This window comes from Anser brachyrhynchus, assembly GCF_964034855.1.
Source record: "Anser brachyrhynchus genome assembly, chromosome: Z".
Classification (NCBI taxonomy): domain Eukaryota; kingdom Metazoa; phylum Chordata; class Aves; order Anseriformes; family Anatidae; genus Anser; species Anser brachyrhynchus.
In genome coordinates this window covers 33367368-33394776 of record NC_137697.1, presented here as the reverse complement: position 1 = coordinate 33394776, position 27409 = coordinate 33367368, and the positions used below count along the sequence as shown (strand labels likewise).

Below are 27409 nucleotides of genomic sequence, written 5' to 3'. Positions count from 1 at the left end.
GAATTCATGCATCCTGGTTACATGTTTACTGAACTAGGACTATAGTGAAACACAAAAGACAAGGACCAAAGACCGGACCTACTGCTTACAGTGGTATTAGGTGGGGTTTCTCCACAAGGGACACTGTCTCAGTGAAGGCTGTTGCAGTTGAATGAACTGAACAGTCACTGTGGTATAGAGATTTTTTCTCAAAGAATCTCACTGGGAGTGAGTGAGATGATCTTTCAAGGTCCCTTCCAATCCCTAACATTCTGTGATTCTGTGAACCTCTTTCTATTCTGGCCTACCAGAATCAAAATCCCTGAAAACAATGTCTGGTTTCCGGATGTTGAACTTTGAAATCTCCAGGACTGAATTTAGTAAATACTAAAACAAAAGGAAGATTTTTTGCAGCTAAATGGAACTGCCACCATAATAAAACATGCAATGGACAGATATTTTTTCATTAAAAGTAAATACAATTATACTGATTATTATTGCCTTGTTTCTCATGTTTGTATTACTCTTTGTCTATGTATTGTCTATCTTCTACTTACATGGTAAGCCCTCTAGGACAGGGCACAATAAGGTCCTGGTTTATGATTAGGCTTACAAGGCAAACAGCAATCAAATTATAAACGTTGACTCCTTATTCACTTTTGATGCTTACAATTGATTATTCCTATGCAATATGTCTACCTAGCAAAAATATTTATGGTAAGTGCTTGTCTCCATACTTGTTTGTAAAATGTCTCCTTCATACAATGAATTAGAAAAGAATTCAATTCATGAGAATGGCTGTAATTCAACTGATTAAGAGCAGTGCTAGGAGCATTTTTATGGTTGGAGTTCAGCAATAATTCTTATAAAAGGGAATATTTCTCTTTTATCTCCTGAATGGAATTATGATCCCTAATAAAACGGGCCTGTTTGGGTATTTTTACTTTAGCTTCACATCCCTAAATGCCCCTGCATAATCTCACAGCTAATCACTTGGTTATAGAACGCCAAGAGCTACCTGGGTGAAATATTGGCTTGTCGGCAGGTTCAGATCCAGCTCCCATCAAGGCTAATGGGAGTCCTTTCTTTGATTTTAATGTAGTCTGAATCAGGACCCCACTGACAAAGATGAAAGAGTTTATTAAAAAGCAGTTTGCTGGTATTGATGTGCATGTGTATTCTTCTGGGAGTAACTAATTGAATTGTGTCTGGATGAGCTTAGAATGAAGAAGTAACAGCGTGGAAGATCCTCAGGGCTGGACAGAGCATGGGCATGCAGGAAAATTAATTATCCTAGAAAGACGCCTACTGAAGACAAGGCACAAAAATTAAATCCGAGGAAAAACTGAGAAGCAGCAAAGCAAATTTCATTGTTTGAGGGCAGATACACACTGCTCTCAAAAACCTTTCAACAGTAGTCTTGTTAGTAATTAGAATTGTTTCACGCTTCCCAAGCCACTTTATTCTACTTGTTTGAGCTATCAAGCAAAACAGTGAAATGTTTCTAACGTTACATTACCCTGAGACTCTGATTTTTCTGAGATCCATTACTATTTCAAGTAATGCTTTTCAAGCAAAAGTGGGGAACAAAAAATCTTTCTGTTCTATGCTTTGGATAAGAATGAATTTGACTGAAGTTTTCATTAATGTGAGTGGGTGTAATGGACAAGCCTCACAGCACTTGCTGGGGAAATGTGCTCAGCCTTGTGTGAGAACAAAAACAACCACACTGCTTGCTGTCACTTTGATTAGTAACAACACCAGTAGTTGAAATACTTTTGAACAAGCTGCTGGCATCACACAGCCTCATCACACAACCTCCCTCCAGCTATTTTATCTCCAGTATGACATATTTTGAAGATCAAGTGTTATCTGGGTATCTTTCCAGGTGTGAAGGCCAGCACTGGAGAATACAGACCAGTGTAAAAGGAGGGCATTGCATCAACCTATGCACCAACAGCAAAACATGCTGCCAAATGAGCAAGGCTCTAGCGCTCAGGTAATCTGCACGTGAAAACACTTGAAAAAGTGTGTCTTAAGTTTTTATCTCCAAAATTCACTGTTACGATGATACAAGTTACAACACAAATCAGTAAATTTAAAGTGGGTAGAGGTCATCTGGTATACTACAACTTTTTGGTGTGGTTATTTCAAAACAAAATATAATTTATAGTCTGCAAGGATGGCAATACACTGTGTTAAACTGAAATTACAGTATCTAATAGGGGAGATGTATAGGCTTCTTTACCATTAGCTTTTTGAACATCTAAGCTGTCTCCTAAAGTAACATACTTTCCTTTAAACAATTTTTATTTTTATTTTTTTTTTAGATTCTTTTTGGCAGGTGCTTAGGGGATTAAGACAAAAGTAATAATGCTCAAAATTCTGGATGCTTTGTGCAACGTTTTACAATTTGATCCAGAACCACCTGTTTTCAGAGGCAACTGAGGCAGTAAGGGCAGTGACCAACACATCCCACAGCTGATCAGGCTACTTGAATCCCAGTGGGTCAGGCTTAAGGTCTAGCAAAGCCAATGGAAAAGCGCTATTGACTCCAGTGAGCTTTGGATCACATGCCATGGCTCTAATCTTGGTCCTATAGAGATCATTGACAAAATTCCCATTTATTTCAAATGAACAAGGTCACAAAGAATTTAATTTGACCTTTGAATCTTAATGCACCAAAGCTGTTATCTCACTCAAGTGGTCGGAGATCCTCCTAGCATAACACTCATCTCAGATAACTCCCCTTCAGGATTCTCAGCCTTAAAGAACTTCTCAGTAAATAGGGCTGGAAACAACATTTCAAACTAAAATTGATAGAATAGTGGTAATTTTCACCCCACTCTGCAAAGAAATAGATTATCATTCCATACTGATATTTCAACATTAATTTTTCTTTACACAGAGTTTGAAAAAGTGTTGGCTATGCTGTGCTGTCTCACCTCCTTGCTTCCTGTACTTTTTAAATTTAAAAAAGCAATACCTGGACAGAATATCGTATCTGCATATAATCCTGATGAAGCCTGCCTAAACATCTGTAACTTTAACGTTTGTTTTCATATGTAATGATAAACAAGTAAATATAGCAAAAAACAGTTTGCAAACTCTCCATCATTTTTGTCTTTAATGAACTTGCTGAACAGATGGTTTTATTTAAAAGTATAACAAATTAAAGTTGCAATCAATCACAGGAAAAAATAAAATAGAAATTCGTCTGTACCACTGTCTTTCATCTTGTGAAGCATAAGTTTCAAAACTGAAACACTATGATATACAACATATTTAGTGTTACTTTTATATAAAATGAAGGTGAAATCTTCCCTTCCTATGTATAATTTATACCATAACTATAACATCCATTTCTTAATCTAAGGCTTTAATAAGGTTTCTAAACTAATAATATAATTGGGAAAAGGGTTTTAAAACTTCATGTTCTTCACAGTCATTTGTGACATCAGCATTGGGCAAGTAAGAAAGGGAATAGGAGACTTCTCAACTGCTGTTTGTCAGATTTTGGTTCCTAGCTTTCTGAAAGACCTCTGTATATATACATGTAAATATACACAGACCTCTGTCTACATAAATAATAATAATTTAAAAAGTATATTTCTTTCATAAAACTGTGACAAACATTTCCAAATTGTCATCATTTAATTAAACAACAACGAACTAAAATTTCTTCCTTCACTACAATGATATATATAAATGTCAGCCAGTATCAACATGTATCCTTTCTACCACCAAATCCTAAAGGAGACAAAAATACACCTATATGTTATTTCTGACAAATTTCTTTCCTGATATACTGAAGGTCAAAAGACAAGTTTATACTGCAATTTCCCTTCCAGAAAGTCCCAAGACCTTTATTTGGGAGTTTTGCCTTCTCATTTCTCGCCAGTCAGAGGATTAGGATTGCTGCTTAGGCTTCCCTGCCACAGAAGAGGCTTTGCAGATTTCTAGCCTGATTTAGTCAATGGAGTAGGAAGAGTTTGGCGCTGAAATTTAAGGCACATGAGTAGTTTTTAGAAAACTGCTTTTAATCACTTCTCCAATATATTTAATGTCTGAGATTCTTACATAATATGGTATTAAAGGGATGCTGCCAGGTCAAATTTGGTTAAACAGAAGTAACCTTTAAGAAATTAAGGTTTCCAGTAGTAAAGAAAGAGATCAAGAGTGTAAAATTCAGAGAAACACCCGTGCCACTTACTTATTTCAACCCCCTCTTGACAAGGAGTGAGAGCAGACAAAACCTAAAAGCCCAGACTACTAAAAAGGCAAGCAGCCCTCCAAAGCCCAGCAGCACCACCCACGAGGTGCCACCAGAGCCAGGGCTGCAGTGCGGTGGGCTCAGCAACTCCTCGTGCACACAGGTTCATGCCTGGCGCTGACAGCCCCTGGCCCGACAGCATCACTGAGCAGGGGTGCAGCTTTGCTCTCCTCTCAGAGGAACACTGCAGTTCCCTTTCCTGCTGTCTTCTGCCCTTGTCCACCCTGACACCTCCTAAAGGGCTTGCCAGAATCAGAGCTTTTAGATGAACTGCACCAATTAAACACCGATAAGCAGTGGGTAATGTGAATTTGTCCTGCTCTAGAATTAGCTTTCCTAAGCCAAGATCAGCAAGAAACATTCAGCCCCTTCAAGACCAGACAATAAGCACTGTTTCCTGGTTGAGTACCAAACTCAGGAAAACTAGGTTACAATGCAAAAGCTAAACAACAAATATTTTAGTACCATTAGTTGTACTAACGTCCCCTTTGGGTGAAAGGCACAAATACACACATTTTCTACACAAACAGCATGCTGCTCCTGACATTGTCAAATTCCCTGCAAAAGGAAATTAAAAGGCGCATATCTCTGTGTCAGAATAATTTAATCTGTTATCGAAATAAATTCTTCCACAAAACAGCTGCAACTGTCTATACTGTAGATGTAGACAGGAGAAGATAATGATAAATTATATAATGACTAGACATTTTAAATAATAGGCTAGTTCATTTAGGCAAAATCCATTTCTGTTGGAGACTAGTCAAAACAATCAAGTCACTTCCTAAACTGCAACAAATTAATACTGGCAACGGAGAAAGCAATGATCTCTGATTCATGTCTTAGCCAAAACACTACCTCAAGAGATGAAATGTACCACCAAACACTATATACCTCTGCTCTGCACAGAATCCACTAAACACAACAACTTTTCTAACTAATAGAATCATAGAAATATAAAGGTTGGAAGGGACCGCCAAGATCACCTGGCCCAACCATCCCCCTACCACCAATGTCACCCACTAAACCCTATCCCTAAGCACCATGTCCAACCTTTCCTTAAACACCCCCAGGGACAGTGACTCCACCACCTCCCTGGGCAACCCGTTCCAATGCCTGACTGCTCTTTCTGAGAAGAAATGTCTCCTCATTTCCAACCTGAACCTGCCTTGGCACAAGTTGAGGCCATTCCCTCTTGTCCCTCGTGTCCCTCATGTCTCAAGGGTTTGGGTATCCCTAAAGATCTTAACTATTAGAGCCAGTATTTTTGCAAAGCTTAGCAGATTGGGCAGGATTTCAGCAAAACAGAATATAGCTACCCACCCTATAATTCTGTTTCCAGTTTAGAAATGTTTTGTTATCCTGACAATGATGAGTTGAAAGCAAATACTTATTTAATTGCAACAGATAAACCTGGGACTAATAGCTTTGCCCCAGGACTCCAGTATACCTACACAATACCTGTAAAGAACTTTTATTACTCATGTCAAGAATTAGAAAGGCCCAAAAGACCTAAAATTGATTTTCAGTGCCTGGGAAGGAGGGAGATGCCATTTTCAGGTGAAAGTTGTGAGAAATCAGCCTAAGGCAGCATGTGACCAACACTTATTCAAACACAAAGTGAGGGAGGGAAAGAAGAATTTCCCCTTAGCATAGCCACTACAAGAATCCAGCCTCAATGTTCAGCAGAGTATCCTAAAATATCTTAAACTCTTTTAAAAATTAACTAGACATGGAGCAAGTCACTTGCAAGAACACTAGGTACCTGAAATGTAGCCAGAGTTCTTGTAAGCTAACACTTGAGACTATTTCACAAGAGCTCAGCCTGTCAGCAATTTTATATCTTTTTAACCCTTTGCCCTGGGATGTTTTCCTGAGCTATAAAAGCTGAGGTGGACTTTCAGGTATCATCATTGTATGCCTAACAAATCCTACAGGAAATATAGGACTTCAGCAATACCTCTGCACCCTACGGTGATTGCTAAATTGCTGCCAGCATGAAACAGAATTCGAACTTCAACATGCTGTCTTGCATAAGCTTTTCAGGGTAGGAACTTTCTTCTTCAGTTTTCATTGCATGCATGCTTATGGTATGAAGTAATATAGCAACTGGTCATAACAAAGAACACCACTTTGGATTCACGTAGGGCAGAAGTGTATTGTAAAATGACAGGGTTATATGCAATAAAACGCAAATGCAACGTGAGGTTTCCAACAAACTCTCCGGTATTCTGCAGTTTTACTGTGTTCAGGCTACACTGCAGCCTGGCTTGTAACACAGAAGCACTGTAGTTCTCCACAACTCTGCCACTGCAGTGCACCAGTCCATCTGTTACTAACTAGTATTTTTCGTTTTTCCAATTTTTCTTACCTACTCCATTGACCGAGTGTTCAGGACTGGAAATCTGTAGAATACTGCATTATAAGTAATTTAATTTGCAAGAAAACTTTCATCACTGCATTTCAAAAAGACTCACAGAAGTACTGTGCAAAAAAGAAAAATCACTTGAGTGCTTTTACTGCTCAACAGTTCACCTTGCCCAATTATAAAGGACAGCTACCAGTTAATCCCAAACCACTTCTGTAAGAAGACTCTAGATTCCATAGCACAGATTTTTTTTTTTCACTTTTTAAAAATAAAGTATCATTTCAGGCCACAGCAGAATCTCTGTGATTATTTCCTAGTAATTCATTCAACTATATTTGCTGTTAGCATATTCTCAAATCTCTCAAGATATCCACACACACACACACACACACACACAAAAAAAAAAAAAAAGGCGTCACCAGTGCTAGCAGGGTAAATCACACAGACCCAAGTTTAGAGAGGAACAACAGAACTTGTTGAAAATCTTCAGTTATACTAAAGAGAAATTTTAGATGATTCTCCTTAGCACAAATGGAGCCTGTCAGCTTCTTAGAAACAAGTAAATTCAGTCTGGAATGCATACTATGGCATTTACTTTTACATTTAATCAACTGCACATAAAAGCAAAGAATGCATGGCTAAGTGCTTTTCTGGATCAGGGCCTTACATTGAAGGCTCATAAAAATGTTTCCAAATTTTCATCCCAAACTTAGCCAACAAAAGAAAACCCCTTTGATTGTAATTGGCTTTCCAACACATTGCTTCTAATCTCAGAGTGGACCACACAAGACAACCAGAAGGACATTCTGATTGCAAATAGCAGTGGGGTCATGACAACAAAACACAGGAAATACTGAACAGAAAATGATCTCCTTGTTGCTGTCAAAGAAGTCCCAGCTTGACTCCTGGAACACAGAACTATCGCGCTGATGGAAAGCTGAGGCCACAGAATGAAATTAGCCTGTGCCAAATTAATTACCTCTTACTATTTAAGTTTATTAATTAATCAATTAAGCCTTTCTGCTGTCACCAAAGATGTAATGCTCCCCACTGGGTGCGGAGGCTCTGGGGGGACGCACGGTTTGCAGCTGGAGGCTCCGAGCAGACTCTCCTGTCCCGTCCCCCCCCGCGGCCCACTGGCACCAGACTACAGGAAGGCCACAGAGGCAGGCACTCCCCGTAATGTTTCTGCCAACAACCCAGGCGCTTGCAAACAAGCTAAACACAGGAAATCTCAAAACACAATTCATCTTCCTCAGTGCTATCCTTGAAGCAGGCTCCAAACGCGTTGCTAAAAATCTTGTACAAGCATTACATATCTGCAAGTTACTTATAAACACGTGTTGTGGATGTGTTCCCCAACTGGGAATGACAAAAGCCTCTGTGACATGAAACGTAATTTGGCCTTCTGCCTGAAATTGGCCAATCCAAAACCCACTACTCTAGAAGCATGGTAGTTTTTGAGAAAGTTTGGATCCAGCTGTGCTTCATAACTGCGACCCATACAGACAACAAAAACATCTGTGCTTGAAGCTGACGGCAGCCACTTTGCTAAACACTGACATCTATCTCACACCACTAACATTAGAACACAGAATACTGTACATCACCCTCTTACAAAGCCAGTTCAATGAGCAGCCTAAAACATGGATTATTTAGCAAACTAGTCATACATTAAGATATATAAAAACATCTTCTAATTATTTTAATGGATGGAAAACGGTCTGAAATTGCAGAGTGAATTATGCAAGTCAAAAAACCTTTTGACAGACTGGAGAAGGAACCAGTAACAGAGTATTTGCAAATAGTTACAAATCTTTAAATGTAAGAATGATCCTACTTTACCATGTCTCTTTTGGAGACAAAAGTTGCAAGGTTCCCATAAGGAACAGCTCTGCCTGCCTCACTGGCAACATTTCTGAAGCCAGTAGTATTGGTATGACATTTTGGGACCACCAGAAGGCAATGCTTTTCCTTTGTTAACACCTGACGTTAGCAAAAGCAACTTGCTGTATTTGAAACTGGGCCTCAAATACTGGGCAGTGAGGGATCACCCAGGTCAGCCACCCAACCACTGTGCTTACCTGTGCATGCCTCCATCAAAGATCCAAAATTATACAGCACAAAGCTCTTCCCAGTTTAAACTATCTACAGCTTCACTTGCAGTAGATTATATCTCTTGTGGCTCATGTTATTGTTATTTGTTGAAATTTTAAAATCTATTCTACATACTTAAAACACTGAACACAGCTTAAGAGTAAATAGGAGTCATTGATCTCTTGCCAAAGATTTCCTCTTGATAGCCATCAAACTTCACTTGTGTTTTGTGGATATTTTTAGTTTTTCCAGGAAAGATCACAGCATGTTCTACGTTCAAGTAAAAATGCTCCTTTGTTCTAAAAACACTCCATGTTTGTCCAGAAATTTAGTCTCTGTGCCTTAAAGTCATACTGAAATGAATTTTATGCCTTCCTTTTAACAGAAGACTACCCCTTTCTCATTTCTCTTGTCTTTTGGATCAATAGTACAGGTTCTCCTTCACCAAGAGAAGGCAAAGAAGAAAAGTAAATTAGATCTGACACCTGCTGATAAATTTCTGAGCATGCTTTCATTTATTTGTATTTTCACAGCAGAAGAGCTAATATTAGCTAGGGAGGTGACTCTCTGAAGACAGGATATATCTAAACTACCTGAAGTTACTGTTGAAAGGAAAGCAAATAAAGTTTGCAGCATTCAGCTGGGAGAAGCATGAAAAACCCCGAGAAGTGGCAGTTCGATAGCAATCTGCGTTAAACTGCAGTACTACAAAGTTTACAGGATGTGAATGACCTAGACAAGTGTCCCCTGGAGCCTCTTGGCCGTTTGCTGTCACCCCTGACACCCTTGTTCCTGTTGCTCCACTGCTTGTCTCACACCCTAATAAAATCTTTATGGGCTGGATTTGCATACAGCAGACCTCATACATGCTGTGAGACAGGCAGGATTTTCACAGGACCGAAATCCCATTTTCCAAAGTGAGAGGGAAGGCAGCTCTGATGAGCTCTGAGGAGGATGAAGCCATGGTCCCACATCTGCATCTCCAAGGTGGACATCGCTTGCTGTTCTCCCCGGCACAGCCCACTCTAGCACCTCCCAAATAAAAAACAAAAACACTTTCCTTTGTGGTGTCTTGCTTTTAAATATAAATCACTCCATTGTAAATATGAATATCTCCATGAAGGAAACTAGCCGTGGCCTGGGAGTAGCTGCACGTGACGGGCCATGGGGACGGGAATGTCCTCCTGCCCCTTTGCAACAAAGGCCACTTGAGCACACCCTCAGGCCCTTCACCGGGTCTGTCAAAACCTACCCTTCAGCCTCCTGTGCCAAGATACACTCTGCGACACCCACATTATCAGCTGTTCCTCGCGCTGCAGGCTGCACGAGCAGCCAAAGGGTTTCTCCTTCCCTGGGCCTGAAGGGCCAGGAGCAGCTGTGGCTGCTGCTTACACCGGGCCCAGGGGACAGCACAGCAATGGCCCAAGCCATCACCAAAGCTCCTTGTCCCCGCTACACCAGGCTGGGTTCCCCTGTGTCCCAGACGGTCTCTGCTCCCTCCCACCCTGCTCATCAAGCTGTGGGGTGCATCCATGTGGGGTCAGCTCTGCGAGCTGCACCAGCATGAGGGGAGGCAGCAGGGACAGCACCAGCACGCAGACGGCACGCGGTATGTGTCATAAGCACCAGGGACATACTAGTCTAAGTTCCTCTGCCCCTCTTTGGGTGTCAAGTCATGCCAGTAAAGTGTAAACAGATACGGTCGTTTATAGAAGTAGGGCTGGGATCAAACCAGGGACTGTCCCGTTCTAGCTGGGCTGGTAGGAAATTCACACCCACAGCCCAACCTGAGCAGCGTGCACTCATCCAACCGGTGCTAAAGTCACAGCAGGTGACAAACCCTTTACAGCAACAACCAAGTCTCCCACCACCTTTGCACTAGTAATCTCTAGCACTACATGGCAGCTAGGAAACCATGTTTTTAATGGGAATGTGTTATTTTTTGACGCTGTGGAGCTGGCATCACAGCACAGCCATGGCTGTTCACACATTTCCAGACCATTGCACCTGGGACCATCAAGGGCTAGGCGATGAGTGCCAGCTAAGTGTGCATTCATCCCCAGTGATAATGCAGAAGTGAGCTAAACTCCACCCTCATCACTGAGACTTACTAATTAGGAAAAAACAGAAGCACCCATTCTGGTAGCAACCCAAGGCCATTTGATTTGGAAACAGTGGTGTCAAGATGTCACGACAGCAGTGCATTTTAAAAAAACCTTTTTCCTGAATTGCATCTACCAGTGTGCCTATCTTCTGTCCCCAGTCAAGAACAGCAAGTAATCCCAGAAACTATTTTTGGACGCCTCCTTCTGTGCCCACATGATGGACAGAGTGAATTGGACAACCCAGAAAACCATATACCAGAATCAGCAATATGGGAGAGAAGCAAAGCAATGACAGCCATATGGAAATTATGAAGACAAAGGCTTAATCCTGCCTTCCGTGAGGCTCAAACACTTTACTTGGAGCTACGACCCTTTCAAGGGGTCTCTTTTCTTCCAGGACCAGCAGAAGAATGTATGATCAGCTCTCAATAACTGAGTTAAAATGGTAAAGATAAGAACATACAAGAAAATAACTGGTAATTCACAGCATAGTGATCCAAGTGGATCACAAGAGTTTATCTAGTCTGCACGTTACACAGAAATATCTTTAAGTGTTACAAGAATCAGGGAAGCTTCACACAACAGTTGATAAAGCAGGTCCTTCTGAAAAACAGCTCTGAGAGAAAATGGAAAGTTTTTATCACAGCCCCCTCAGCTTCCCATTGTGCTGTGAATTGCCTGAAGTCTCAAATTCATTAAGGCAATTCTCCAAAAACTGGATTACCCAACTGGAACCTACCACCTCCCTGCAGAGCAACCAAAAGCCTATGGGGGTCATATGGGGGGGACCTACCTGTTCAACAGACAAGGTGTTGAGTGAAAAATGAATTTAAGGTTAACCAAGCCATGAAAAGGCAGGATGAGAGGACTCATTTAGGACAAAAGGTTGGGTCCTGCTCTGAGCACCCCATTGCTGGTTCTTCATGTGACACTCCAAAAGACACTGTCAGTAAGACTAGTCCTTCGTGATATTAGCTTAAGCGTAAGTCAGGCACACAACTGCCCTGTCAAGACCAAGACCAAGAAAGATTTTAGGTGCCGGTATCCATATTTAAACTTAGCTAAAAGATCTTAGCTTATCTAGGTCCTGCTATAGTTTCAGTCTTTTCTTCCTCACATCATATGCTCATCTGACATAATTCACCTCCAGAAAATGTGGATTAATAAGTTTCTTGGAAAGAGTTGTCTGATATAAAATACTCGTGATTTATATTTAACTATTCATATTAATGCAAGAAAATAGAAGTAACATGCGTATTTAGAAGACTTAACATTTATTTGTCTCTTTTTGTGTTGTCACAGAGCTGACCAAACACAACCAAAAAAGTCACCTTTCTGCTTCTCTTCAAGTCGGTCTCAATTCTAGTCTCAAAACTGTGCAGCCGTAAATAAAAATTAACAGTGAGGCTCCTATTGCAAATTTCTTTGGGAACATAGTATGTGGAGCTGAGAATACCAACGAAGTTGAAGTACTTCAAAACTGATTATCCTTGTACTTATCCCAGTACTTCTACTCCATAATTGATTATCTCTGGACTCAAGTGTAGAAATAACTGTGTGTCAGTTTCTTCATGGATTCCCCCCAGAATATGTATAAAGCAAAAGAGCAGATTATCTCTCATTATTTAGCTTACTCTTTCCACTGCCTGTCAGGTGCTCCTGGTTCCTCATCTCTAGTATCGGAAAGATGCAGGAACAGTATTGCACATAGTACCTTTTCCCCCTCTGCTTAAGATTTTCTTCCAGGGAAGTTTTCGTTCCACTAAGGCAGATGTAACCAGGCTAGATCCACACTGATGGACGCCGCAGATGGGGTACAGCAGTACTCTTTGCCATCTTGTTTGTAACACCAGCCATGTTCAGAGTGGTGCTAATAATGGTGAAGGGACCAACATTCTCTTCCTACAGCTGCAACCTTCCCCTGACAAGCTACCCTGCACCAAAACCCAGCTTTAAAAACAATACCATAAATCAAGGACGATTTTGGTCCCATGACCATGAAAATTTATTTTCTGCTATTGCTAGGCATCTGCCACAGTGGTTACACATGTGCAAACAAGAACTCCTTGGGATGACAGAGGAGTGACGTGTTGCAGCTGCCCAGTTCATCAGGTTCTCCACAAAGTGGCCACAATGTACCCAAAGCTCGATTGGTTCCAGTGGGACCTATGCTCCTACATACCTCTGAAAACAGGAAATTAGGTGCATAAATCACTTACATGTTTTTGAAAATGTCAGCTGTGACCCACCTATGAGCACTGCACAATTATGTGCATGCATGGACAGACAGGTGCTTACCGAGACCTTGTTTTCCCCCATGAGCTGCAGAAATTTTAAACTCATCTACCTTCTGCTCTTCTAAAACTACTATGTGACTTTTTAGATTCCACTTCAGTGTACACAAATGGGAAGGGTAAAAGAAGGTAACAATTATCTTCCTTAATATCTCCTTGTCCCTACAACACGAAAAAAAAGAAAAAAAAAAAAGTGAAGGTGGAGCTCAGAGAGGCATGTCTTCCTTCAGTGTGGTTCTGCCTGATTCTTATGTTTTCTTCCTGATACAGGTTACTTCCAGACAGCATATTTCAGCACATTCACTACAGGGTAATTTCTGTGCCTCTGACCTTTCAACAGCTGAGAAAGTTTCATCCTTTGTCCCTTATCAAGCCAAAAGACGATTAAGGAAACTTAAGTTCAAACATACTCCAACTTACTTGCTGCTTATCATGTTTTTTAATAACACTATATAAACATGTCATTACTTTATATAAGGTTGTTATAGTATACTATAAACTTATCAAGGAAAAGCCTGTAAATTGATTTCAAAACTACAGAGCATATTCTTTCATTAGAAATCTTTCATATATAATGATGCTTCCTTAAGCCCATTTTAGCCTCATACAAATATGAGCATATTCCTGTAGGTAACACTGGAATTCCCCTGGGTTTGGCTACCTGTGGGGTCCAACGTGCAGTCAGTCTCTGAAAGTGGCCACTCCATTTAGGTATCAAAAAAGGAGTTTGTGATTTACCTTCAGGAGTTTACAACTTAAAACCCAAGTTCATTTGTTTCTTGGTGTGCCGGCAGATACTGTGTATTTTAAAAATAATATTTGTAAACTGGGATATACACAAAGAAAAGTCTACTGTAGACATATTTCTTGTATCAGCAAGTATATTAGAAATAGATGCTCTAGGTACTTGGTTACAGCATGAGCTGAACAAAATACCATCCAGTTTCACCATTTTATCTATAGCTAACAGAGCCTTTTTAAAATCCCAAGATTTGAGTGATGTGTGTTGGGAAGGGAAGGGAAGGGAAGGGAAGGGAAGGGAAGGGAAGGGAAGGGAAGGGAAGGGAAGGGAAGGGAAGGGAAGGGAAGGGAAGGGAAGGGAAGGGAAGGGAAGGGAAGGGAAGGGAAGGGAAGGGAAGGGAAGGGAAGGGAAGGGAAGGGAAGGGAAGGGAAGGGAAGGGAAGGGAAGGGAAGGGAAGGGAAGGGAAGGGAAGGGAAGGGAAGGGAAGGGAAGGGAAGGGAAGGGAAGGGAAGGGAAGGGAAGGGAAGGGAAGGGAAGGGAAGGGAAGGGAAGGGAAGGGAAGGGAAGGGAAGGGAAGGGAAGGGAAGGGAAGGGAAGGGAAGGGAAGGGAAGGGAAGGGAAGGGAAGGGAAGGGAAGGGAAGGGAAGGGAAGGGAAGGGAAGGGAAGGGAAGGGAAGGGAAGGGAAGGGAAGGGAAGGGAAGGGAAGGGAAGGGAAGGGAAGGGAAGGGAAGGGAAGGGAAGGGAAGGGAAGGGAAGGGAAGGGAAGGGAAGGGAAGGGAATCTCCCGGCAGCATAACGGTGCAAAGAGCCCCAGCTTCAGCAGAGCCGGGGCCGTCTCCCCGAAGGCTCTGCAGTTGCGGTTGCAGGGAGGACCCCTGTGCCTGGGACGAGCCGGGGCAGCTCCCGCACCCGCGCCGGACCCGAGCGCGGAGCCGGCGGCGGAGCAGCGGTGCGCGGGGGCAGCCGCGGTTCACGAGCACCTCTCGCCCAGCGCAGGGACCGCCGCGCCCCGCCGGCCGCCACCCCACCGCCGGCTCGGCAGGGGGCAGCGCGCCCCGGCCGGGCTGAGCGCCAGGCGGCAGCGCTGCCACGCCGCCCGCCCACCCGCCCCCGCCTCACCTCAGGCGGCGCGGGGGCCGCGGGTTCGCGGCTGCCCTCGGCCGGTCCGTGGCGGCGCGGGCGGCACGGCGCGGCCCGGGGGCGGCGGTCCTCGGCGCAGCGCTCGCGGGCAGGGTGCCGCCAGCCGCCCCCCCGCCAGTCCCGGCAGACTGGGCCCAGCTGGGCGAAGAGCAGGTCCCGCCACGCCGCCATGCCCGCGCGGCGCCGCCGATCCTTGTCCCGCAGCGGCCGAGCGGGCGGGCGGCGCCTCGGCGGGGCGCGGCGGCTCCCGGGGCGCCGGCCTTCACCCCCGGCGTGAGGCGAGGCGCCCTCCCGCGCCTCACGGCCCGGCCCGGCCGACGGGCACCGGCACCGGCCCCGCGGGGCAATGCCGCTCCCCACCCGGCAGGCCTTGAACTGGGTGTCCCAAACGCGGCGTACATACGGCAAAGAAAACCCAAAGCGTACAACTCAACACCCCATCAGCAGTTATCACCGTCCCCTGCAGGGTCAGAGGCCTTAGACCACCAAAGACCGTGACCATTGGGCCAAAACAAGCACCTGCAGCAGTTTGGATCACAGAAAGGTTTGGTTGGAAGGGACCTTACAGAACAACCAGTTCCAACCCCACTGCCACGGGCAGGGACACCTCCCACCAGACCAGGCTGCCCAAAGCCCCATCCAGCCTGGCCTTGAACACCTCCCGGGATGGGGCATCCACAGCTTCTCTGGGCAACCTGTTCCAGTGCCTCACCACCCTCAAGCAAAAAAGTCCTTCCTAATGTTCAATCTAAATCTCCCTTTTTTGTTTAAAACAATTACCCCTTGTGCTATCACAACTGACCCTGACAAAAAAAAAAAAAAAAAAAAAAAATCTTACTTGTAAGCCTACTTTTTGTGTTGAATGGCCTCGATAAGGTCTCTGCTTTGCAGGCTGATCAACCCCAACTCCATCAGCCTGTCTTCACAGGAGAGGTGCTCCAGCCCCCTGATCAACTTTGTAGACCTCCTCTGGACGCGCTCTTAGACATTCGTGTCCATCTTGTGCTGGGGAGCCCAGAGCTGAACACAGGGCTCCAGGTGGGGTCTCACAAGAGCAGAGTAGAAGGGGAGAATCCCCTCCCTCTCCCTGCTGGCCATGCTTCTTTTCATGCAGCCCAGGATACAACGGGCCTTCTGGGCTGCAAGCACACACTGTTGGCTCAGGTCTGATTTGTCATTCACCAGCAGCCCCAAGTGCTTCTCTGCAGGGCTCTCCATCCGTTCATCACCCGGTCTGTAGTGACATTGGGGATTGCCCTGACCCATGTGCAGGAGTCTTGTGCTTGTATCACGTTGCACCTAGTGCGGGCTAACACAGGGCAGAGACTCTTCTTCCTTTATTCCAAGTTTCATTTGTATCTATTCTGTATCTCCTCCAACTTGTCTCTCAAGTATGTCTTTTCTCTCAGCTCTATTTTCTTTTTGTTCCTAAATTGTCATCTCCCTACAAGCAATCCAAAGTTCTTTGGCTTCCCTACCCTGCCCTCCCATCCCCTTCTTGCTTAATATTTCTTTTATTTTGTTGCTTTCAGTTGTGCTGTGCTGTTAACTGTGAGCTCCAACTGTGAGCTGCCAGCCTGCCCCTGGATGTTGTCTGTATTTCCCCTCCACTTTCTCTTCCATTTTCCAGTCTCTCCACTTCTAAGTTCACTGTTCAGCCAATTATCATCTTCCTCCTTGGTGTCCAGCTCTCCCTCCCCCTGTATAGGAGTGCTCTGCCTTCAGACCAGGCCATCTCCTTCCCCTCTGGGCAGGAGCCCAGGAACAGACCCACCCAGAGCACCGAGCAGCAGCAGGTCACAGAGTGCCTGGGCTGAACAGCTCCCAAAATCAGAGCAGAAAAGCCTGCTCAGCCTGGAGCGTGCCTCAGGGCCTTCTGAGATGTCAGCTGTTAAACTTTGCAGTGAGTTAACATAAACAGTTTTTCCAAAGACAGGGAGGATAAAATCATGTTTCCAGCCCCCTGCAAAACGTAATGTTATGCTTCTGACATTGCCTCTGTTTTGTCTTTAGACTTCTTATGTTGCACTTCTTACAGAGTAGCCCTTAAAAAAGCATTACAGCTTCAAAGAACAGAACACATTCCTAGAAATTTTAGCAGGTGATAAACAGCATATTATTTTTTTTTTATTTTTATTTTTTTGCTTCACCTTTTAATATATTAAATTATTTTCAATTCAGCTCCATCTTCTAGTTTCACCAAAGTTCATAAATGAAATAAAAAGCATTATTGTAATAGGACATATCAGGCAAACGTATCAGTTGCTGTCACCATGCCCAGTCTTCGTATGAATCTGAACCTTGTAAGAAAACTGAAATACTTGTACACCAGCACATGCAGATGCCCCGGACTTTGACTGGAACACAGCGAGGTGAACATATTCCTCTGACTGTCATTCTAAGTTGTGCAAATTCAGACACAAGAAATTCTGTCTTCCCTAGAATCAAGACTCAGCATTTGTAATCTAATACAAAGACCTAAAGATCTGTTCTACAAAGCCTTGCAAACCAAGTCTCACACTGCAAATTCCCTAGTACTTCACAGATATGAAAACGTTTGTGGTGTGTTTTATAACAGACATTTTAAGAGGTCAAAGTCTACAGAACTATCATGGACTCTTATCATGTTATCTCTAGAAAGCAGAATTGCTCATGTATTTTCTCCTGCAGTCCTACCATAGACTATCAGTTCTATTTCTACAGACTTACCTTAAGATCAGAGATATCTTGCTTGTCCATCCTTTATGCTTCTTTTTTCATAAAATCTGTATTCCCAGTGTATAGACTGTTACTTCAGCAGCAATGAAGCCAGCTCAGTTCTGGATGCCCAATAGCTGGCACCTCCTACTTTTCAGTCCTAAGCAATTGAAAAGCACACATGTCAAAGTATGCCTGCAATAATTCAGGCAGTACCTTCCATTTTGTTCAAAGTCCAAGAATCTTCTACCGAAAACAGATCTTAAACGAAGATAATACACTTGATAGAAACTTTCACCAAAACATGGGTGGCTTTGTTTCTTTTCGTTCCTTGGGGTGCCTGTAAAGTGATATCACCCAACTGTCTGTTCTATTCACTGCGTTCTGTTAGATCATACCTCCTATCCAGCAGGTGTATTAAAATGTTTTTCCATCAACCAGTTTTAATCAGGCAGGATCTTCTGAAGGAATGTCCAGATTTTAGAATGAAAAAGGCAAAACTGATCTACATCTTATGTACAAATCTTCTCCAGGGAACTCCCAGTTTCATTGTTTCATCATCTCCAAACACAGAGGACATAACGTTTCATAAGAACACCTACAATTTTTTCAACTTTTTACCTTTTCCTTGGCATGCTAGCAGATCTTCAAGAACTCATGAAGCAGTGAAGAGAGGAGCAAGAAATGGAACTGCTTAAGACTGCTACTAGATTTCTTACCCTGTACCCTCATATCCTCATCAACAAATCAGCCTGCCAATTGGCTTATTTACTTTTATTTTCCAACATAACTAAAGAAATCTCATAAGTTAGCCCAACAGTAAGGCTGGCAGCAGATGCAGAGAGCACACATTTGTCAGATGATGACTGTTTGAGCTGCTGCTTTATCACACTGTAGCAGCAATGCAGCAGAGACAGGGCTACATTTCTTTATAGCACACAGAACTTAACATTTTATTTATTTATTTATTTATTAACAATGGAGATTCTGGATGACAACAGAACAGAATAATCTGCCTTGGTCTTCACCTCTAATTCATAGGGTATATAGGCAACCTTCTGGGGTGATCTTAAGTCATGATTTATTGCTTATTTCGGAGTATGTGAATATGCAACTATGATTCCAGGTCTGATTGTAGTAACTCTGCTCTCACACTGCCACTGCATACTAGTATTAGAATCACAGAATGGTTTAGCTTTGTAGGGACCTTTTTGGATCATCCAGTTCCAACCCCCCTGCCATGGGCAGGGACACCTCCCACCAGACCAGGCTGCCCAAAGCCCCATCCAGCCTGGCCTTGAACACCTCCCGGGATGGGGCATCCACAGCTTCTCTGGGCAGCCTGTGCCAGTGCCTCACCACCCACTGAGTAAATAACTTCTTCCTTATATCTGAAGTCTTCCTCTTTCAGTTCAAAACCATTACCCCTTGTCCTATCACTACATGACCTTGTAAAAAGTCTCCCTCCATCTTTCTTATAAGCCCTTTTTAAGTAGTGGAAGACTGCTATAAGGTCTCCCCAGAGCCTTCTCTTCTCCAGGCTGACCAACCCCAGTTCCTTCAGCGTGTCTTCACAGGAGAGCTGCTTCAGCCCTCTGATCATCCTCATGGCCTTCCTCTAGACTTGTTCTAACAGGTCCATGTCCATCTTGTGATGGGTGCCTCAGAGCTGAATGCAGCACTCCAGGTGGGGTCTCACAAGAGCACAGCAGAGGGGAACAATCACCTCCCTCGACCTGCTGGCCACACTTCTTTTGGTGCAGCCCAGGATACAGTTTGGTGCAGTACAGGATACAGGATACAGTCAGGGCTGCATGCACACATTGCTGGCCATATCTGATTTTTCATTCACCAATAGCCCCAAGTGCTTCTCTGCAGGGCTGCTCTACATCCATTTATCACATTGTTGGTACTGATGTTTGGGATTATCTCGACCCACCTGCAGGACCTTGCACTTGGTCTTGTTGGACTTCATAAGGGGACATGGGACCACCTATCAAGCTTGTCCAGGTCCCTTTGGATGGCATCCCTTCCCTCTGTTGTATCAGCTACACCGCTCAGCTTGGTGTCACCTGCAAAGTTGCTGAGGGTGCACTCAATCCCACTGTCTATGTCATTAATAAGAATATTAAAAAGTACTGGTGCCAGTATGGACCCCGAGAAACTCCCAGTATGAGGAACATCACTTGTTACTGGATCTCCACCTCCAGAAACTGATCTGACAACAAAAGCTTTTCCAGGAAGGGGAACATGGTTTCCCTCATTAATAATAAACTGCTTTTTCATTCAACTTAAGGATGACACAACCCAGGCAGGTATATAAGTATCAACCAGCTATTAGTTCACATGCATGATACATGTTCTTCAACAGAAGGGAAGAAAGATGACAGTCTTGAGTGTTGAAACATGAACAGCCAGCATGTCATGTAGTGTTGGAGTTTATGGTGTTTTCTCAGTCAGATCATTCAGTTGTTGCAACAAGCGTTTACTGATATCTAAACACAGCTCAGACTCTTTCACAATAGTTCAGGCATCACTGTATTTGAATGAAGAGTTATTCAAAGTCAATAGGATTGTCTGCAGAATTTATTCTATGAGGGGAAAAAAAGACTTTAAAAAAGTTCTTATTGGAGTCTGCAAGTAGGCAGGAATGTAGTGTGGTGGGTTTTGTCAGTTTGATGGTCACACACATAAATTATCCAATCATCAGTTCTCCCAAAGCAAATTCTGTAAATACCTTTGAAGTCAGCACAGATGCAAGGAAGAACAAAATGTGATGGTATGGTTTAGTTTCTTGTTATAGTTTCTGTGCTTCTAGTGATAGCCTCAGAGAAACCAGCGTACTGCTCCCTAAGGCATGATGACACTGTCTGGAATTGAGAAATAACATTTCAGATCATGTTGTTGGTCTCTGTTATTCTGTTTTCTGAACAGGGTTAGGAAAATGAGTGAAGAAGCCCCAAGAGGTCTCCACGTAGGAGTATGTTCTGCAGCTTTAATATGTAGTAGTCTCCATCTCTTGAAAATAATCCCTTCCCACTGATCCCTCCACAACGTTCTCTCAAGCCCGAGGAAGATGCAATGTCCCAAGCATAACCACTTCAGCTTATGTTCTTAGTTCAGCAATAGATGATTCATGTGGTGATTTTGTTTAGCTAAACGGTAACCCCTTAAAATTTTTCTAAGTTTCTGAGGAGCCTTTCTTGAGCCTTAGCACAATGTCTGATTCTAAGAATAACACGTTTTGCAGAGCAGTCATAGGGAACACTGCCTCTCTTCAATTTGCTTCATCATTCCTTGCATCCCTCAGCTTAGTTAACAGATTTTTCAAACTTTTCCCCTTTCAGAGGATTTCTAATATATGGGAATTCTGACTTGTCAGCTCCCTGGCCTGTGCCAAATATCAGGTGTAAGGATTCTTCTGTGAGATTTTCTTCAGATGTGACCCCAGGATTTTTGAAACCCTCATCTTAAAACAACTTTCAAAATCTCCTTTCCTGTCTTTTTCACAGTAAATCTACCTCACACAGCCTTTAAGGAAAATAGTTGACAGGATGGAGGTTTGTGTTGGTGTTGGCACTCAAAGATGTACCAAAGCAAATACTTCAAACTTTGGAGGAAAGGGGAAAAACAAAACAAAACAAAAAAACTTCCTGCTTCAGACTAGGAAAATTAAAAGAAAAACATAAAAGAACAACCTTGTCTACATGACCTCTTCATGACCTCTTTATTTTGAAAGGGTTAAACAGCACATAATGGACAGGGAGCACCCAGTGATCACTTCACAAAGAAAGAACTCTGTCCTTTACTGACCCATGGCTGGAGGCAAGAGGAAAAACTAGAGATACCCAAGACGCATGCTGTCAAACTGGAACAGTCTGTGCAGAAATTAAGGCCACAGCAGTGCAACAATGGGGCTGATTTGCAAAGAACAGTATTGTCCCAGGCAAGTCTTTCAAGAGCTGGTCACACTTCCACACTGTGCCTTCAAGGTACAATTGACAACTGCTCGACAGGCAAATCCAAAACGCTTGGCTGTTGGGTGTCACAGGCACTCTGTTTCTTTTCAGAGGCAATGTCCTAGCAATTGTATATATTGGGCAACGGGTCTCCATGCCACAGACGGATGGCAAGGCCATGGCGTGAGAGGCTAGCAACTATACGGAGCCATCCTTTGAGCTGGATCTGGTCTGCAGGTCATCGCTTACAGCCCTCTCCACTGAAAGCAGCATGCAGCAAAACAGTCGGCAGAAGCCCCACGTAAAAACATTGAGATGTTTGTATCAGGTAGGCAGGGCTCTGATATACTCATTATCACTTCCACACTGTTTTGAGAAGCTGCTACACACTGCATCACAGAAATACAGCGTATCATCGGTGTTCATACTGACTAACTTGCCTGTTGCTGGTTGCTTAACTGTTTCACTTTCAGGTACCTACATTTCTATGACAGCAGAGTAAATTTAAGCTATCTTGTATTCAGCAAATTAGTAAGTCTGTTTTGGATTTCTTCTATGTGCCAGCCATCGGTTTCTGAAACAATCTGCATTTACATTATTTTTATACCAAAGCATTGGCTAATTGTTATATTCTGCTTCTGAATAGTAGCTTTAAAAGCCATAGAAATCAGTATTTGCAACTGAAACCACCTTCTGAAGTGCTTACCTCATATGAAAATACTTTATGCATTTTCATATTTATTGTAAATATATATAAATAACCATATACTTGGAAAAGCAGATCAGCCTAGGAGAGGAAATAAGTTTGGTTGCATCAACAAAGTGGTGTGACTGATTTTTTTTAAAAACATACTATGTGATCAGATAAGCCCTCATTTTCTTAAGACACATTAAAAATACTGTTGTTTCCTTTACTACTTCAGATAAAAAAAAAATAACGCCAGCTTTCATAAATGCTAAGTTACTGCTTACTCCTGTGAGCTGCCCTGAAATTACATCTTTTAAACTTTAAAGGTTTAAAGTGTTTCTAATTTTCCTTACTAAAAAGGAGAATCTGATAATGCCCTTCAAGTTAATGATAGACAATAAAAATAACCAGGCAATGTGGTCTAAGAAATTTGAGTACGACTGTTTTGATTGTTGAACTGAAAGGACCGGTCTTTAAAAATTAGCAATTCTGGCCTCAGAATGATTCATGACCAAACAACCAAAGATAAAACAGAAATCTGAAAAAGATTTGAGAGCGGAGTAGTTAGCGCTGACAAATCCAGGATATTCACAGCTAAGCTGCACAACAGAAAATGGGAGACGAGAAAGCATTTAAATGTGGGTATGAGACTCCGTCTCACAGCTCAGAGAAGTGGTAGAGAGCCTTTTCTGCTATTTGCACAAAAACAAGTAGGCACACTCAGTACCTATTTGTTTTATGCAAAGGGACATTGCTGACAAAGTTTTCTTTAAAGTGCTTTGGCCATTGTATGTATGCACATTGTATGTATGGACTATAAGAGAAACAATGCACAGAAGCCTGCTGTGTCATAGAAATTACGACATTTTTATATTTACACTCCAGAATTGATATTACTACTAATGTCCAAGGTGTAAACAATTTTGCTTGTTAGCCATTCCTTTCCCTCTCATTCCTTCCCCTCTGTTTCAGAGCTACGCTTCAGTATTATATCAAGGCTTTTATTCCATCAGAGAGAAGCTGTAATTTATTTCCTCCTCTGTCTTTTTTGTCTCTATAGTTGCACATTATACACTGGGAAATATAGATGTTTGTCTAAAATGTGCTTTTCTGTTTTCAGACACAGAAGCTTTCTCTAATTCCTAAAAGGTAAAAGCAGAAAAACAGTAACTATTAAGGGGAACACGTGCAACATTTTATGATCGTCTGATCAAGAAACATTGCAGTTTACAACTGACAATCACGAAAACACAGGATTTTGGTAGCTTACTGCCAAATTATTTCTTACACGGTTTTTATGCAGTTCAAAGGAAAATTGGTTGTTTTAAAATGCCAGAAAGTAAAATAAAATTTAAATATGTATTTCATATTCTACAAATTGAAAATTGAAGCACTGAAATATCCTTTTTTTTTTTTAGTTCGCATCAGGCTTCAGAGAGCACGTTTGATACTTAAGAGTAGATTCTGTGGAATAAATTATTGTGCTCCTATTTAATTAGAGCACTGTGCACTGCACAAATGAATGAAGTAGATTACAAAATTCATCTGTGCAAAAGAACAGTGAGTAAAGTTGTTCTTTTCCATTCATATCTCTGCATGAAGAAAATTTTCACACTTCACTGAAGATAGTATGATACTATTTTTATTTACTTCTGTTTCCCAGTCTTGTATTTTGTAAGACACTTATTTCATCATATTCCAATCTGAACATAAACCCCTCATGTTCATATAAGAAAGATGAAAAATGCACTGTTTAGCCAATCCATATCCCTCCTCTCATAAACTTACTACTATAAAATAAGACAAAACAAAATCTGGAACATTACCATCTATCACAACTATTCTTAAAAAGGAAAATAGAGTAACAAACAAAAAATGACTTTTCCTCCTTTCACAACTTTTCCCCTGAGAATGGTAACATACCAGTAACAAGGAAACTATTTCATTCTTCAGTAGTGACAAAAGTATGATCCATATGGCTTTAAGAGAAGAAAGAACAATGGTTTTTAAGTCCTTAGAAGTGACTAAAAAGTCATGACTGATTCAGTTGTAGGGTGCTGTATTTCTGACCAAGAGCATTTAAAACATACTTACTAACGAGTGTGCTTACAAATGAAATGCCACTAATTAAAATGTATTGTTTGCTGTACCAAATTCAAAATCTCTAAAATATGAAAAGTTTTAAATCAGGATTTTAAATAAACAACCTTTTAATATGACTACTGGAAAAACCCTTTGGTATTTCCTCATGCATTTCCAACATACTGTTACCTACATGCCAACATTTAAACACTGCTCCATGACTTAGTTTCTTATGAATTAGCATACTTACCTTTCTCTTCCCCATGTCTAACAATGCGTTTCAAGCAGCCTTCAGCTCCAGACTGAGGTTTCCATCCAACATGCAATCAGATAAAGCTTGCTTTCCAATTTTAACTAATGGAAACAGCGCTAAGAAGTAGTGACAACAAATTCCCATGTGTTTAAATTAATAGTTATTGGTGGGGTGGGGGAGAAGGAAGGTAGAAACAAGAGATGAACCAAAAACTCTTGGCAAAACTTTTCTACTCTAATTATGCTGAAGACCTTGTGTCGCCTTATAGTCAGGAACACGTTGATGTGCCTTTATTTATACATCGCGGTAAGCAAATGATTAGCATTCATGATGTCACTGCTCGAATGTTCAGTAGCAGTTCAGAATAAAAGCATACCCAAAACATTTTCCAGATCACTGTAGTTTACTGTGTATGTGTATTGCCACCTAGAGTCAAGGTTATAACTGTAGGCATGGAAATAATTAAACCAGCCCAAGCATACTAGCTATTTTGAAATGCTTCTTTGAATAAGTTTTGCTATACCAATTAGTTTGTGCAGTCTAACATCTCTTACTGCAATTATCATCAGATACTCTCACAAAAATATGTGTTATTTCCCCACAGTGCATCTGCCATAAACAGAATTAGCCACCAAATACTAGACAAACTGTCTTTCATGCCACTTGGAAACACATATTTGCACTCTTACGTTCTACACTAAGATCTTCCAACTATCTACATATGTGCACGTATTCTTTAATGTCCATTAAATTCAAGCAAATAACTGCCAAAACAATGAGAAAACCAGTAAGATTACTGTTGATTGCTGTACTCAAATTATTTTATATATTGCTGTGCTGAGGGTGGAGCCAGTACCGAAATTACTGCATGCCATTGCTCCCCCGGCCAGCTGCCTGCAATTATTTGCTGCCCTCCTAATTCATCATCATCTGTCTTCCATTCCCTTTTTTCCCCCTCCTTTCCTTCTACCAGAGTCTTCTTATCAGACACAGTCAGTAATGCAGCCTGTTTCACGTCATTCGGCCTGACCTTCTCCTGGAGGTTTGTCTATCGTAGGAACCACAGAACGTCAGCGCATACAAACCAGCGCAGGCCTTCACATAACACAAGTAAAACCTTTCAAAACAAGCCTTGAGTTTAGAATGAGACACAAAACTTACATAGGTAGACATGCCGGTAACATGACCTTGCTGGAGTGAAAAGTATTTCAGAGGAGGTGTAAGGAGCAATGTAGCTGGTTCCCATTAGTATTCCCATACCCTGATTGTGCTGCTCCACATGCAACCCTTACCAACTTATCAAAGACCTCTACATGATCTCTGAGTTTTCGTTGTACATTTTCTTCCTGACAGTTGCTCTTTTCCGTTTAGAGATGAAAATTTTAGAGAAAGGCAAACTCCCAGTTACCTGGAGAGAACACAGACAATTTTCTTCTGAATGTTTAAGAACTCATAATGTGAAGAATTTCAGTTGGTAGATATTATGCTACTCCTGAGTTGTCTTAGAATTTCTTTGTGCTTGTTAATTACAAGAACACTTTCCTCTCAGTGCCTATGAAAGTACAAGCAAATTAACATTTTAAGTTTACTTAGAACACTTGAACAGCTCTCTAGAAAAATGTAGCCAGAAGTTAAGGCCAGTATTTTGGCAGCCCACAGTGACATATAGTATCTGAAGACACCAGACATTGAGCAATATTTCTTGATTATGCCTTCCGACAGCTCTAGTGCAAAGCTTATGTAATCTAACATCACTCCCTCTTACTCTGCCCAGTCTTTTATATAACCCACACTCTCAGACTCATTCAGAAGCTTTTCCAAGGCCTTTAAATTTGCCACTGCTAGCTAACAGATGAATGGAAAAAATGAATCAGCTCTGAAAGTACCTGTAACATTCCACCCCATAACCCAGAGCCCAGGACTGGAACAAGCTGAGAGGAAAGTGCTTGCCTACAGCATAATTGCAAATTAAGTAAATAGATGGCCTACAACATAGCGCAAGCCTAACTTTTAAAGGACTTATTTTGTTATAGAAGTGCTGAAATATATTAACAACATTTATAAAATCTCTTCCATCTCAAAGATACCAGGCAAAGGAGAGATGGATTTTAACACTAAAATGCAGCCTACTGCTAGGATGCACTAGATATTATGAAGCTTCAAGGAAGGAGATTATAAACTAAATGACTACAGTATATCTGCATAAATACAAGATAACAACACAAAATAGAGGATCCCAAGAAACGCTGAATGTTGTGAAATATTAGAAGTGTTGCAAATATGGGAAGGCAGTATATTAGCTAGGGTAAAAAAAAAAAAAAATCAGCAAATGAATAAACCTGTTTCCTCACTAATTTCCTTGGTTACAGTAAACATGTAATAGTGGTTGCATTCTTGCCAGAGGCTGATTGTTTATAAAGACATTTTTAAAGTGTCTCTTAAGAACAAGCTGAGGTATTTGGACTTTATGATAAATATAGTAATAAAATACGTGCACAATATAAATGGTGTTTTAAATATGTATCTGGCTAATCTGATAGCAGTTAGAAGCATTTCTGAACAAGTACTATGCAATGTTTGAGTTAGTAAGCCTCGTCCTTTATTCTGTTGACTCAGAGACCCTAAGAATCAAAACCAATAAACAACAAAAAAGTAGGTACTTTACAGTACAAATACTGAAAAAAAAAGTTTTGAAATGTTTACGAAGAAGGCTGTCAAGTTGACTATTTTAAGT

At 41.9% G+C, this 27409-nt stretch overlaps 1 protein-coding gene across 7 annotated transcripts in view; it reads right to left on the bottom strand.

Moving 5' to 3' along the window:
* The window catches only part of LOC308185579 (transient receptor potential cation channel subfamily M member 6-like), a gene marked incomplete at its 3' end in the record, with an annotated part of 83698 nt that extends 56345 nt beyond the window's left edge, over positions 1–27353 (bottom strand). For 2 of the 7 annotated variants that reach the window (XM_080573912.1, XM_080573914.1), the window contains exon 1: positions 14976–15233. In XM_080573912.1, the coding sequence (XP_080430038.1) occupies positions 14976–15167 (192 nt within the window). In that variant the 5' untranslated portion in view covers positions 15168–15233. Of the gene's footprint in view, positions 1–14975; positions 15815–17705 lie in introns of those variants that run through there. The other 5 variants (XM_080573915.1, XM_080573916.1, XM_080573911.1 and 2 more) reach the window with 5 other exon arrangements.
* Between the last annotated feature and the right edge of the window lie 56 nt (positions 27354–27409).